General features: G+C 40.5%; 1 protein-coding gene across 2 annotated transcripts in view; it reads right to left on the reverse strand.

Moving 5' to 3' along the window:
- Positions 1-10,272: 10,272 nt before the first annotated feature.
- The window catches only part of SYNGR1 (synaptogyrin 1), a 109,964-nt gene continuing 104,316 nt past the window's right edge, over positions 10,273-15,920 (reverse strand). Inside the window, exons 3-4 of one of the 2 annotated variants that reach the window (XM_075833661.1) lie at positions 14,809-14,954; positions 10,273-10,929 (exon numbers count right to left, since the gene is read on the reverse strand). In XM_075833661.1, coding sequence (XP_075689776.1) covers positions 10,732-10,929; positions 14,809-14,954 — 344 coding nt within the window. In that variant the 3' untranslated portion in view covers positions 10,273-10,731. Of the gene's footprint in view, positions 10,930-11,287; positions 12,844-14,808; positions 14,955-15,920 lie in introns of those variants that run through there. The other variant, XM_075833662.1, reaches the window with a different exon arrangement.

Raw genomic sequence — 15,920 nt, forward strand, 5'->3', positions numbered from 1 at the left:
ACCCGCTCGATCCACTATATAAGGCTACGCTACAGTGCAGCATTTAAAAGAAACAGGATCCTGACCTGTCCACAGAGTTTAAGGCAGCACAGAGTATTTCAGGAGATGAGCGTGCAGATTCAGTGCTGCTGTGAACTCTGCTCTTACCATTACGTATCTCTCAGTCTGTTACCTCTCCTCCACTCCTGTCCTCAAGAACACCTTCACATGATTGGCAAGTCACCACGTAATGGTAAGAGCAGAGTTCACAGCAGCACAGAGTATTTCAGGAGATGAGCATGCGGATCTTGTGCGTGGTGGTGACTTGCCAATCATGTGAACGTGTTATAGAGGACAGGAGTGGAGGAGATGTAACAGACTGAGCTACGTAATGGTAAGAACAGAGTTCACAGCAGCACAGAGTATTTCAGGAGAGGAGCGTGCCGATTCAGTGCTGCTGTGAACTCTGCTCTTACCATTACGTAGCTCAGTCTGTTACCTCTCCTCCACTCCTGTCCTCAATAACACCTTCACATGATTGGCAAGTCACCACCCTGCACAAGATCTGCACGCTCATCTCCTGAAATACTCTGTGCTGCTGTGAACTCTGCTCTTACCATTACGTGGTGACTTGCCAATCATGTGAAGGTGTTCTGGAGGACAGGAGTGGAGGAGAGGTAACAGACTGAGAGCTACGTAATGGTAAGAGCAGAGTTCACAGCAGCACTGAATCTGCACGCTCATCTCCTGAAATACTCTGTGCTGCCTTAAACTCTATGGACAGGTCAGGATCCTGTTTCTTTTAAATGCTGCACTGTAGCGCAGCCTTATAAAGTGGATCGAGCGGGTTCCCCAGCAGCATTTAAAAGAAACCGTGTTTGTGTATGTGTGTGTTTGTGTATATATGTGTGTTTGGGTATGTGACTTTGTCTGTTTTTGTTTTTATATGTGTGTTTGTGTATATGTGTGTGTGTGTATGGGTGTGTTTGTGTATATGTGTTTGTGTATATGTTTGTGTATATATGGGTGTATTTGTGTATGTTTGTGTGTAGATGTTTGTGTGTGTTTTTGTATATGTGTGTGTTTGTGTATATGTGTGTATATGGGTGTGTGTTTGTGTGTATATATGGGTGTGTTTGTGTATATGTGTTTGTGTATATGTGTGTTTGGGTATGTTTTTTTTTTGTTTGTATATGTGTTTGTGTATATGTGTTCGTGTATAACTGTGTGTGTGTGTGTTTGGATATGTGTGTTTTTGTTTGTATATGTGTGAGTTCGTGTATGTGTGTGTGTTTGTGTTTATGTGTGTGTGTGTGTGTGTGTGTGTGTGTGTGTGTGTGTGTGTGTGTGTATATATCTTGTTGTGTTTGTGTATATATGTGTGTGTCTGTGTATGGTTGTTTGTTTGTGTGTGTGTAGGTGAGTAGAAGTATTGGTATTGTTCACATTGATAACTGTTTTTTTATGTTGTTGCAGATTTTGATGTACCGATTGGACTACATCTTCGATTCGTTGGACTACTGCGTAGATCTACGTTTTTTCAAATTTTAATAAAATGGTTAACGAGGGTTTTGTTGGGGATTTCTTATTTCAATAAAAAAGAATTGTCTTTGTGGTTTTTTTTAAACTTTATTATTGCCTAGATAACGGCAGTTGGCTGATTGACAGCGTCCATTATTAAGGCGGTACTTAGTGTTAGCCGGTGCAGAGGCTAGCACTAACCACCCATTATTACCCCGGTACCCACCACCACCACCAGGGGTGCCGGGAAGAGCTTGGTACGATCCAGTACCCGACCATCTGTTGTGATGGTCGGGTACTGGGGCGGCCGTAGGCTGGTATTATGAGGCTGGGAAGGGCCAAAATCAGTGGACCTTCCCACCCTTGTAATGCTAGGCTGCTGCTGCTGTGTTGTATCGGGCTGGTTATAAAAATGGGGGGGACCCCACGTCGTTTTTTTTTTTGAATTTAACAAATTTAGCAATAGACGGGTCCCCCACATTTTTAATAACCAGCCATATACAAGGCCGCAGCAGTCTGGCATTACATTGGTGGGAAGGGCCACTGGTTTTGTCCATTCCCAGGCTAATAACACTGTGTTGTATGTGGCTGGTTATGATAAATTGGGTAGAACCCCATGTCTTTTTTAAAAAAAAAAATTAAATAAATAATTAAAAAAAATGACATGGGGTCCCCCCCACTTTTATAACCAGCCCGATACAACACAGCAGCAGCAGCCTAGCATTACAAGGGTGGGAAGGTCCACTGTTTTTGGCCCTTCCCAGCCTCATAATACCAGCCTGCGGCCGCCCCAGAGCCCGACCATCACAACAGATGGTCGGGTACTGGATCGTACCTGGCTCTTCCCGGCACCCCTGGTGGTGGTGGGTACCGGGGTAATAATGGTGGTTAGTGTTAGCCTCTGCACCGGCTAACACTAAGCCTCGCCTTAGTAATGGATGTTGTCACTCAGACAGCGGCCATTACTAAAGTGGTAGTAATAAAATTTGAAAAGAAAAAGACAAAGATATAGATAAAATATTTTATTGAAATAAAGCACCCCCAACACAACCCTCATTAACCATTTTTTTGTAGAAAAAAAAACGTCATCTAAGTAGTCCTCAAAACCGACGTAGTCCAAACACCAAACCTGTGAAAAAAAATAATTAAATAAAACATGTCGTAGGCTTAGATTCAGTTTAATGTGTGATACTGACTGTTATACCATGTATAGAAGCCTGCCGCGAAGTTGACTTAGATACAGGGCGCCAGCAGACAGTATCATACATGGTCATACATACATATATACAAACATACATACAAGCATGCACATATATACATGCAAATATACATACATGCAAACATATATACATGCAAACTATCATACATGCATGCTATACACACACATGAAAGCATACATACATACAAACAAAGATACATACATACATATATACAAGCATGCACAAATATACATGCAAACATAAATACATGCAAACATAATTACATACATGCACATATATATAAACATACATGCAAACATACATGCAAAACTAAAAACATGCAAACATACATACATGACAACATACATACAAACATACATGACAACATACATACATGCAAACATACATACACACATGCAAACATATATACATACAAACATGCACATGTATACATACATGCCAACATACATGCAAACATACATGCACATATATACATACATGACAACATACATACATGCAAATATATACATGCAAATATACATACATACACACATGCACATATATACATACATGACAACATACATACATACATATACACACACATGCAAATATACATACAAACATGCATACATACATGCAAACATACATTCATGCAAACACACATACATGCAAACATACATATACATTCATGCAAACATACATACATACATACAAATATACATACACACATGCACATATATACATACATACATGACAACATACATGCAAAAATACATACATGCAAATATATACATGCAAATATACATACAAACATGCACATATATACATACATGCCAACATACATGCACAGATATACATACATACATGACAACATACATACATGCCAACATACATACATACAAAAAAATAATAATAATACGTTCATACTTACTTTCCTCCTGTCCGGCCTCCAGCGATGACGTTTCATCCATGTCGCCGCTGCAGCCTGTGATTGGCTGCAGAGGCGGTCACGTGGGATGAAGCGTCATCCTGACGTGCGTGACCGCCACTACAGCCTGTGATTGGCTGCAGCGGCGAAAGGGATGAAACGTCATCGCTGGAGGCCGGACAGGAGGAAAGTAAGTACGAACGTATAATTTTTATTTTTTTATTACATTTAAATTGTATTTTCCGCGCGCCGAGCATGTACTGTGAAGGTTGCTGAAAGAGTTAGTGCAGCCCATTAACTCTATCAGCACCCCGGACAGTAGCATGCTCGGCGCACGGAAGTGACAGGTTCGGTCCGAACCGAACTTTTTTGTGAAATTCGGCGAACTAGCCGAACCGAACTTTTGATAAGTTCGCTCATCTCTACTGATCACATCTAATTTCATAATTGGATCTTTTATATGGCCTAAAAAAACGGTAGTCGCTGGTAGGTACATTTCGATTATTGCACTGTTTAAATGGAGCAAATGAATGCTGTTACAGAGCGACAATCTGCCGTGTAAAACCACCCTTAAGGCCCTTTTACACGGGCCAATTATCGTGCAAGCGATGGTTCATAGAATGCTCATTGACGATAATTGCCCTGTGTAAATAGCGCAGTGATCAGAAGATCAATGAGGAAACGCTCGTTCATCCGCTGATCGTATAGTTTTAAAAAAACAAAATATTATCGTTGTCGGCAGCACATCTCCCAGGCACCAGGCATGGTGGAGCAGAACAGGCGAGGTACTCCACAACTCCAACGGAATACAGCACTTGTACCAGGATAACACAGGATACAGGAACGGGGAATACTGGGAACTGGAGACACTTAACCCCTTAATGACCGGGCCATTTTGCACGTTAATGACCAAGGATTATTTTTTGTTTTTTCACGGTCGCATTCCAAGAGTCGTAACTTTTTTTTATTCCGTCGACATAGCCGTATAAGGGCTTATTTTTTGCGGGACGAGTTGTATTTTGTAACTGTACCATTTTTAGATGCTTATAATATATTGATTAAACTTTATTTTAGGAGAGTATTGAAAATAAGCAGCTATTCCAGCATTGATTTTCACGTTATAAATTTACGCCGTTTACTATGCAGCGTAAATAACATGTTCACTTTATTCTATGGGTCGGCACGATTACGGGGATACCAAATATGTAAGGGTTTTATAGGTTTTCCTACGTTTGCACAATAAAAAACCCTTTTAGAAAAAAATTACTTGTTTTTGCATCGCTGCATTCCAAGAGCCGTAACGTTTTTATTTTTCAGTCAATGTGGCCGTATGTGGGCTTGATTTTTGCGGGCCAATGTGTAGTTTTCATTAGTACTATTTTGGGGTACATAGCACTTATAGATTAATTTTTATTTAATTTTTTATGGAAAGAATGGGAGAAAAGAGAGAATTTTGCCGTTGTTTTTTGCGGGTTTTTTGGACGCCGTTCATCCAGCGGTTTAATTAATGTGTTCATTTTATTGTTCAAGTCGTTACGATCGCGGGGATACCATATATATGTATGTGTGATTTGTTTTGACACTTTTACTAAATAAAACCACTTTTTGGGCAAAAAAAGTAGTTTTATTTGATTTTCACTGTAATTATTTTTTTTTTTCCACCAACTTTATTTAACTGATTGACTTCACTATGCGATCTGCTGATCGCATATATAATGCTTTGGTATACTTAGTATACCAAAGCATTATTGCCGGTCAGTGTAAAACTAACAGGCAACCTGTTAGGTGATGCCTCCGACATCGGCTAACAGGCAGATGCTGAAGGCAGACCTGGGGGTCTTTCTTAGGGTATGTGCACACACACTAATTACGTCCGTAATTGACGGACGTATTTCGGCCGCAAGTACCGGACCGAACACAGTGCAGGGAGCCGGGCTCCTAGCATCATACTTATGTACGATGCTAGGAGTCCCTGCCTCGCTGCAGGACAACGGTCCCGTACTGTAATCATGTTTTCAGTACGAGACAGTTGTCCTGCAGCGAGGTAGGGACTCCTAGCATCATACATAAGTATGATGCTAGGAGCCCGGCTCCCTGCACTGTGTTCGGTCCGGTACTTGCGGCCGAAATACGTCCGTCAATTACGGACGTAATTAGTGTGTGTGTGCGCGCATACCCTTAGACCCGCCGCTGCCATGGAAACCCGACAGCGACCCGCGATTTCTTTGCGGGGGCGCCGATGGGGTGACAGAGGGAGCTCCCTCTCTCTGTCAAACACATTAGATGCCGCTGTCACTATTGACAGCAGCATTTAATGGGTTAAACTGCCGGAATCGGAGCGCGCTTCGATTCCGGCAGTTGCAGCAGGAGCCAGGCTGAGTATAACAGCCGTGCTCCTGCCGCTGATTGCGTGGGTACAGTGTCAGTACCCGTGCCATCACAGGACGGATATATCCGTCCTCCTGCGCGAACTAGCAGCTGCAGAGGACGGATATATCCGTCCTTCGGCGTTAAGAGGTTAAGGGACCATTTGCATAGCCAAACATAGGTAACGACAACAATGCTCAGGCAATGCAGGGACGGCAGAGCCCTTCTTATAGTCCAGGGTGATCTGGGAGCCATCAGCTCAATCCCACACATGTGTGCGCTCTGGCTCCTTAAGGCTGGACTGCGCTCGCAAGCGCACCCTAGTGGTCACTGCGGGACAGAACGGCCGCATGTGCAGACATCTCTGGAGACAAGGTCGTCGACAGGATGGGAGGAGTTTGTGGGCAGCGACCACGGACGTTACATCTCGTTCTATCATTCTCAGTCATTAGCTATAAATTGCACATTTGAGCTACTAGAAACATGTAATTAAGAGAAAACTACATTTACAATACAAGCAAAAATATATATATTACAGCTTCAAGAATGTATATGTCAAAAGGTCCCATCAGTCTAATTGAAAGTTTGTAATGGACATAAAATATATACACATTTGATAGCCATTGATGTATAAAGGAACCCTTTTGCAAATACAGATCTTTCTATGGATACTGTACAAAAGGTTTGAAGAGAATATCAAATGTATTTATTAAAAGTATAAAAACAAAGCTTTTCGGAACTGTCCCGGTCTCTTAACACAATATTGATATTGCAGTAGCTGGCAGGATTGTCATATATAATAACATTGAATGTAGCCTAAAGGACCATTCTTAATGAATATTAGGTGGGAGATCAATCTAACTAATGCAATTCCAGCTGTATATTTTCTGCCAAAATAAAATAGCAGTTGAACAGTTTTCAATGAAAAAAAAAAACCTTTTATATAAGAGGGTAATGCTTTTATTTTAAAACAGAGCAGCACTGAAATATATTGGTAGCACTAGGAAACTGTGGGTTTTACCTTCATGCTTCAAAATCTACAAATTTCAGTTTTTGGAAACACCGATTATAACCAAATTATACTACTAAAACATGAGACCGTAATGCACAAGAAGAATGCTAGTTTATGGGTTGAAGGAAGGGAATAGTTTGAGGACCATCCGGTTTACTTTTATTTTGCAGAGAAACCTAAGATTTTCTGTCATGAGCCAAAAAGCCATTTCTGAAAATTTTGCAAATTGAATTATCCACTGCAACCACAGACTTTAAATCGAAAATCTGGAATAATGAAAACATTCTTATATGCCCCACAAAGTCTGGTGGCTCTTCTACCCTCACCATTTTCCTAATATTAGTGACGCTGCACCACCTTCTCTGTAAACTGGAAAATGCAGTACCTGCATGAGAAGCACACGTATAATACCAGTGCTAAGTTGTGCAAGAAGGTCGAAGACTATCTTTAAATAGGAATGCAGAATGATGAAGGTTCCTCTCCTAAAATCTTTACCTTTTTGTTTTATGAGGGTAATGGGTTTTCTTCGATTCAGATGCACTGAGTCAGGGAAGATTTGGTCAACGTGTCACAAAACCATCAAAGCACAGGTACCATTTACATTGATGCAATGGCAAGAGGCAAAATTTGCAATTGTGTAAAACCCCTGTCATGTTAACATATTTATGTGAAACAATGTACTAGTACCCCAGTGTTCCAAGAGGACCAGTCATCTCAAAATAGCCAAAAATCATAATTTAACATGGGTGCCAGAGTTCTATTAATCCACCTCATTGATCCAGATGAATGCTGTTTTTGACACTAGAAACAAAAAATGTTTATTGTAGAACAATCTTTTTCAGCGACGGGCTGCTGCAGGCTTCCATATACAAGTAAATCATATTTAACAATGACATAGGTTTCCAGAGCTCATTTTAAATAGTAGAGCTGTGCATAGTGTAGCAAGATGCATACTACTATTTCTCTACCAAAACATCAACAGAACATATCAGAAGTCGTACCAATGCATTGTTGAAAAAAACAAAACAAAAAAAAACCATACCATTTTGAATCCAATCCAATATTATTTTATCATCACAACATAGACAACGGTAAAAAGAAAAACCCGTAGTGACTTGATTGTTTAACCATCATGCCACTATTCAACTTCGTTCACATTAGTGTCAGGGTCAAGCTCTGAGGTTCCGTCGGAGCTTCCCGTCAGAAAAGGACCCTAACAAAGAAACGGAAACCATGGGTTTCCGTTTGCATGACCATTGATTTCAATGGTGACGGATCCGCTGCCAATGGTTTCTGTTTGTCTCCGTTGTGCAAGGGTTGCGCCATTTTGACGGAAGCAATACCGTAGTCCGATTTGAACGAAGCCTTAGCCTTCCCAAAAGGGTGTCCGATTTAATACTAACATGGATGTAAAAGTCTTTGCTCAGCTGAAGCAAACACAGATTTGGCAAAGGACATATCCATGTCTCTGCAACGTATCCTGTGGTTGCTCTTCATTTCTCTAAAAGACTGGTGTTTGCAACAAAATACAAGGTCATCCCAAGATTCCCCTTCCGGTAATGTACAGTGTTTGTCAAGTTTGAAACATACGATGTAGGTCTTCCTTGGTGGGAAGAAGATATGAACTAGGATATTTACTCAGGCCTTTATCTTATTCCATTAAAGGCATTTTCATGTAGTGATCCAATTAATGATCCCTAAGCTAGCAATAATGTTTGGATAACAACACTTCCCTTCACACATAGTGGAGGAACTGTAATGAATCCAACAATGGAAAGTAATTTGACAATTTGCACTTTCACGTTTGGATAGTTATATTCCCAAACGATAAACATTCTTAGAATTTTATCTAATATACATGGGCCAAGAATCATTATAAATGTTTGTTATTGTTTGGATCCCTAATCACTGTGTAAATTGGGCTTGAAGGGTTTTTCCTACCATTAAATGTGTGATATAGCTAGGATATTCCATCACTTTTTGATCAATGGGGGGTGAAAATGTTAGGAGTCCGACTGATGCTCAGAATAAAGAGATCCTTCATAGTTTTTCTTGCACAGCAGCACTCCTGTCCTCCCACTTTGCAAGCAACTGCAACATTCACAGCCCCATTCCATGTGCAGGTAAAAAGCTTAAGGGACCTTGGTCCATTGGTTCTTAGGAGGAGTATGGTCCCAGTGGTCAGACCCCCACCGATCATTATGTTATGGCATATCCTAGCAATATGCCCTTACATTCTAAGGGTATGTGCACACACACTAATTACGTCCGTAATTGACGGACGTATTTCGGCCGCAAGTCCCGGACCGAACACAGTGTAGGGAGCCGGGCTCCTAGCATCATACTTATGTACGATGCTAGGAGTCCCTGCCTCGCTGCAGGACAACTGTCCCGTACTGTAATCATGTTTTCACTACGAGACAGTTGTCCTGCAGCGAGGCAGGGACTCCTAGCATCGTACATAAGAATGATGCTAGGAGCCCAGCTCCCTGCACTGTGTTCGGTCCGGTACTTGCGGCCGAAATACGTCCGTCAATTACGGACGTAATTAGTGTGTGTGCACATACCCCAAGACCGAAATACCCCTTTAAATAGAAGCTATCCTTTGTCTAATCTGATGTTGAACATTTAGTTTATTTTCATGGACAAGTGGCAACTCAATTATATGTTTGAAATAATTACTTTAATGGGTTTTTTGTGCAATGCCTTAGATTTCAATTTATTCTAAGCTCCAAGTACATTTGGAAATTTAACTATTTTAGGTTTCACGTTGGTATGAGGAGTGCTAAGGCCTGCCCACCAGAGGTAAATGCAACGCTTAAAAATGCATAAAATGAGCAAAATTATCTATAACCACAAACACAATATGGAAAATACTTGTGCATTATGTGCGGGAATACCACTTGTCTAATGTCACGTTACTAATGTTGCCCGCCCGCCCGCCCCCCCCCCTCCCTAAAATAAATGTGTAAATGAAAAAAAAAAAGTTTGTAGTAACTTGTACAGTCACTATTACTCACTACCAGGTACCAGTATTTCTGCAATGTTGGGATACTGAATGAAGTTGTCAGGTAGTGGTCCTGCCAAACTACATGGGCAGAAAGGACAAGGACTTATTAATTTTTCCTTTTCCTTCACCCTTTCTTTTAGCTTTGTCCTTGTTTATCAATGGCCAGATGACCATATTTATAGGCCTATACATTAATGATCTATTCAACACAACAATCATGTATCTGTAACAGACACTCCATTTCTCAGTTACAGGATTTTCATTTGCCAGTGAACTTTATTTTATCTGGGAGAATATGTTTAATAGGATGTATTCTATATATTCCTATAAACTAGGGAACGCCAATCTTTTTAAGTTATAAATATAGCTGGTAAACTCACATGCCCACTTCAGAATATTTAATTTAAAATAGAATGCAATAATGTTTAGAAACCTTATTGTTTTTCACTTCAGAAATAGAGACTCAGAAGGGCTCAAGGAATGATGTTGAGCAAACCTAGCAAAATTGCAGATAGCTTAAGATAAACAATAAGAAAAAAAAGCTAAACCTGTATTTATAAACCAACAAAAATATGAATAGATCCTTCCATGGGTCAGGTCATAAAAAATAAGGACATATTCTTTTACATCTTTCACTAACAGAGAGGCAGCAACAAATTGCAAACAGAGGAGTTGCTAGCATGTTGGGTAATGAAAGTTCCTTGAAGGACGTGCTTTAGTAATCCTGGGCCTGGTAGCCCTGTGTGCCAGCATCATAGCCATCTGTGGGAGGCTGCTGGTCTAAGTCGTCATTGCTTGCATAGGGGGGATAAGGAGGCCCCTGATCTTGGCTTGGGTCCATGTAGTCCTGAGAGAACAATGCGGAGTCGGAGCCCAGACGGTAGCGTTGGTAGGCCAGCACAGCTTGTCCCGCCTTGAACCGATGATGGAGGGAAATTGATAGGTCAAGGTGGTGGTGGGAAAGCATAAGGTATGTGGCAAAAGAGTGGGGAGATAGAAAGAACAAAGAGAAACAGACACCCATCACCATAGTTAGTAATTGTTAAATCAGTATTACCAAACAAATTATTCCTTTCTTCTACAGACTGACATGGTTTGCAAGATCCTCAATTTATATGATCTTCACTGAATAATATACTAAGACTTTGTACAATGGCCATTGCTTGGTGATTCTATCTAGTAGCATTAGGTATAATTCATCGTTTTTCTAAGAGCAAAACAAAAACTATACTATATAAAAAGCAAAAGAACAAAAATATATTGAAAGCGGATATTGAACAGTAACATTTTATTAACTTGGAACAGTGTTTGGACCAATAACTCATCTGAAGTATCATTAGAACATTGTAAACAATAACCAGTCATTAGTACCAGAGGCAATATCCGGAGATACTGGAGGTTGTAATAGAGTAGCAAACAATGTTCATCAAGGCAATATTCAATTTGGCACTTAAGCACTATAAAAGGATACTGTTGTACATGTGCACCTAAGGTATAGGCTGTTACAACTGTTTGATGGTCTATAGCTTTGTCACAAGCAGAAGAAAAAACAAGTGGCATTTATATTGTTGATGAAAACTGTATCATACACAACCCATCAGGTTTATTTTTATATTAGAATATTCTTGTCCACAATTCAATGACAGCATATTGGCAGTTATATTCATTGGCATTTGTGGTACAGTAATTAGACGAAAACCCCTTTGTCTTCTATTAAACCAATGAGATGGACTGATCTTCACACACGTCTCTAAAGACGTGTTTGAGGGTGATGGATCTGCAGTGCAATGTAAACTGCTTTACCACCAGAACATCTCAGATCAAAAGTGGTCTAGCAGTTCCTCCTGAACTAATCTGCTCAACTACTCTCCCATGTAAGGCTTCGTTCACGTCTGCGTCGGTGTTCCGTTCATTGGTTCCGTCAGACCTTTCTGTCAAGGGAACCCATGAACGGAAACCATAGCATGCCATTTGCATTACCATGGATTTCAACAGTAATGCATCCAATGCTAATTGGTTACATTTGTCTCCGTTCCGTAAGGTTTCGGTTTTGTTTTTTTGCCAGAATCAAAAGCGTAGTCGACTACGCTATGGATTACGGCAAAAAAATAAATAAAAATGGAAGCCTTATGGAACGGCGACAAAAAGAAACCAATAGCAACGGAAGCATTACCATTGAAATCAATGGAAATGAAAACTGAAAGCTATTGTTCCATTCATGGGTTCCCCTGATGGAAAGGTCCGATAGAACCCCAACGCAGATATGTACGAAGCCCAATACGATTTTCTCTTCTGACAGCATTAATAATGTTACGTCAGGAGAACTTTTTTTTTTTTTTGCAATATTTTGTCATAAAAAAACAAAAAAACAAAAAACCTTTTATAAAGCATGACAGACTGTCTTTAAAAGCTTATTTAAACATATGGTTCAGAGAGAGATCTGTACTTGGAATACACCATAATGGAGCACACCATATTTGGGTGAGCCAGTGTTACCCAGCTTGTCCAACAGTATAGTGCAATGAGGATCAAGGCGCTTCATCCATAAGATAACCTCGAAAAATATCTAAGATAGCCTCCATCATGTGTAGAGAGTCTGCGTATGCATAAGCAAGCCCTAAAGTACAGACAGATACATATAATGACAAATGTTAACTATTCTTATAAATGGTAACACAGAGGATGGAGTGGTTAAGGCACTGTCGATTTGCATTGCTTTGTTAATAGGTTAAGGGAAGGGTTGGGGGTTAGAGGGGAAAAGTCTGCTGTATTCCTCTTGGAAAGTAATTTCCTTCAGTTGTTGTAGCCTCAATACTGCTAGGATGGCCTGTGGAATGGATAAAGTTACAAGATAGTGAGATCCCTCTGCTTTCACAACCAGCCAGCAGGATTCCCCCACAAGTTGCAACATAAGTTGCTCAGTGGTATAAATTAACCTGGTAAATTTATTATATAACCTGGTACTATTGTTTTTGACATTCAAAACAAATATTCTGTAGGGTTTGGCAACATCCTAAAATATAGGTAAATATGGGTACACCGTTGATTAAATCTATAAACTCTGCACCGATTGGTTATATCTAACAATTATAATACTAAAGCTAACGAACAGTATATATTCATAGTCAATTGAACATGTGTTTTTTTTAGTTTTTTTTATAGGGAATAATATTTTGACACAAAGTAAAAAAGGGAGCGTTGATATTTGGGCCAGACATGCACATTATAAATAGAACTGGCTGCTACTTGCCTAAGGCCTCATGCACACAAACTTATTTTTTTCCTCCCGTAAATACGGGTCCGGTGTCACACGTATTCGACCCGTATTGCACCAGTATTTACGGACCAGTGCCCGTAAATATGGGTCCGGTGTCACCAGTATTCCACCCGTATTTACGGGCACCTTTTCGCTGCAAAATTGCACTGTACTAATCAGAAGCCCCTTCTCTCTATCAGTGAAGGATAGAGAGAAGGGGCAGCCCTTTCCGTAGTAAAAGAAGTTCATACTTACCTGGCCGTTGTCTTGGTTACGCGTCCTACTTTCGACATCCAGCCCGACCTCCCTGGATGACGGGGCAGTCCATGTGACCACTGCACCATGTGATTCGCTGCAGCGGTCACATGGGCTGAAACGTCATCCCGGGAGGCCGGACTGGAGGAAGAAGCAGGGAGTTCTGGGTAAGTATGAACTTCTATTTTTTTTACATGTTGATCTATATTGTGATCGGAAGTCACTGTTCAGGGTGCTGAAAGAGTTACTGCCGATTGTTTAACTCTTTCAACACCCTGGACAGTGACTATCCCCTGACGTCACCTAGCAACGCTCCCGTAATTACGTGTGTACACACGTAGTCACCCGTAATTACAGGAGCCCCATAGACTTCTATGGGCCTGCCCGTGCTGTTATTACGGCCTGATATAGGACATGTTCGATATTTTTCAACGGCATGGGCAACTTCCCGTAAGCATACGGGGAGGTACCCGTGGCCAATAGAGGTCTATGGGCCCGTAATTACGGGCGTTGTTACGTTTGTGTGCATGGCGCCTAAGTCTACACGGGTGTAACACGTTACACCTTCTTAAATGATGCAGCTTTAAAAGGCTATGTACACATTTGAAAATATACATTTTGATCAATAACAAAAAAATATATTATATTATATAATATATATATATATATATATAAATATCAGTTTGCTTGGTGTAACTATCGAAATACTTTTAATTAAAAATTATTTTAACTTTTTGAGATACAGCTGCTTTGTATCCTGTTTACTTAGCAGCTGTATCGTGCGCTGAAACATGTATCTGTCAGGTCAGTGGGACTGACTGGTTCAGTGTCAGCTGTCTCTGACACACAAGATCGAGCTGTTGCCGATCACATCTAAGTTCATAACGTAGATCGGATTGGTAAGAGACATGCAGGACCCGCTGTCACTGAACCTATTAGTGCCACTGACCTGACTGATTCAAATCTTAGCGCATGATACATATGCTAAGTATGCAGGATACCAAGCAGCTGTATCTCAAAAAGTAAAAATTATTTATTTTTAATAAAAAGTATTTAGAATGTTGCATCAAACCCACTGGGATTTCAAAAAGTGTACATAGCCTTTAACATGTATTTAGATGTGCAACCATTTAGCCACACGACCAAGCTGCACAACAGAAGTCTTCATCTATCCCACATGTGCTCTAATTTCTAAAACATCCAAAGTGTTAAATGACTGACCTCATTGTTTCCCCCTAGTATTATATAATTATATAATAGATATTTAATAGTACAACTCACCCAAGTAAAGATGGAGAAAAAAGAGAATGCTATGGCTGCACGGGCAGCATCTGCTCCTTCATTCATTGGATTATCCTTAGAGTCGGACACTTGCCACTGGTTGGCCAAAAAGCAGAACCCGACAAACCAAAAAAATGACCAGAAACCTATAGCAAAGATGTGGAAGGATATGCAGCACATTAGTTTAGAGACATTTGTCAACAAATTAAGAAATTATAGCTTTACTAGCAAAAGTTCAGTAGCAAAACAAAGAACAAAAATAGTTCTGACTTCTGCTGCTACATAGAAAGAAACACATCATTCTCTTTTTTTAAAATTTTACAAATACTGCATATGTTATTTGCAGGGGCGGATTAAGGTTGGTTGAGGCCCCCCCATCTCACCTCTGGGACCCAAGTGTCAGAAGTTTATTGGGACATAGCGGTGTGGATTGATTTTAGAACAGGTCCTGATTTGGCAAGATGGCATCAATAAAGTGGTATTCCGGATTGTAACAAGTTATCACCTATCTACTACATAGCTGAAAACTGTTAGATTAGTAGGGGTCTGAAAGCTGGAACCCCCACCGATCGTCAGAACAGGGGAGCCGTGTCTCGTTTCCCCCAGCAGCAAGAGGTGCGTCCTGCCGCTTAAAGAGGCTCTGTCACCACATTATAAGTGCCCTATCTCCTACATAAGGAGATCGGCGCTATAATGTAGGTGACAGCAGTGCTTTTTATTAAAAAAAAGATCTATTTTCACCACTTTATTAGCGTTTTTAGATTTATGCTAATGAGTTGCTTAATGCCCATGTGGGCGTATTTTTACTTTAGACCAAGTGGGCATTGTACAGGGGAGTATATGACGCTGACCAATCAGCATCATGCACTCCTCCCCATTCATTTACACAGCGCATAGGGATCCTGTTAGATCCTTATGTGCTGTCTTATACTTACACATTAACAATACTGAAGTGTTGACAGTGAATAGACATTCCACGGGATGTCTATTCACAATCCCTGCCCTTTGTTAATGTTTCTGTGGTAGTTACAGCAGAGGAAGCGTGATCTCGTTATAACCTGTCATTTACAGCGAGATCTCGCGAGATTACGCGTCCTCTGCTGTAACTACAA

The sequence above is a fragment of the Rhinoderma darwinii genome, chromosome 7 (genome assembly GCF_050947455.1).
Source record: "Rhinoderma darwinii isolate aRhiDar2 chromosome 7, aRhiDar2.hap1, whole genome shotgun sequence".
Classification (NCBI taxonomy): Eukaryota; Metazoa; Chordata; class Amphibia; order Anura; family Rhinodermatidae; genus Rhinoderma; species Rhinoderma darwinii.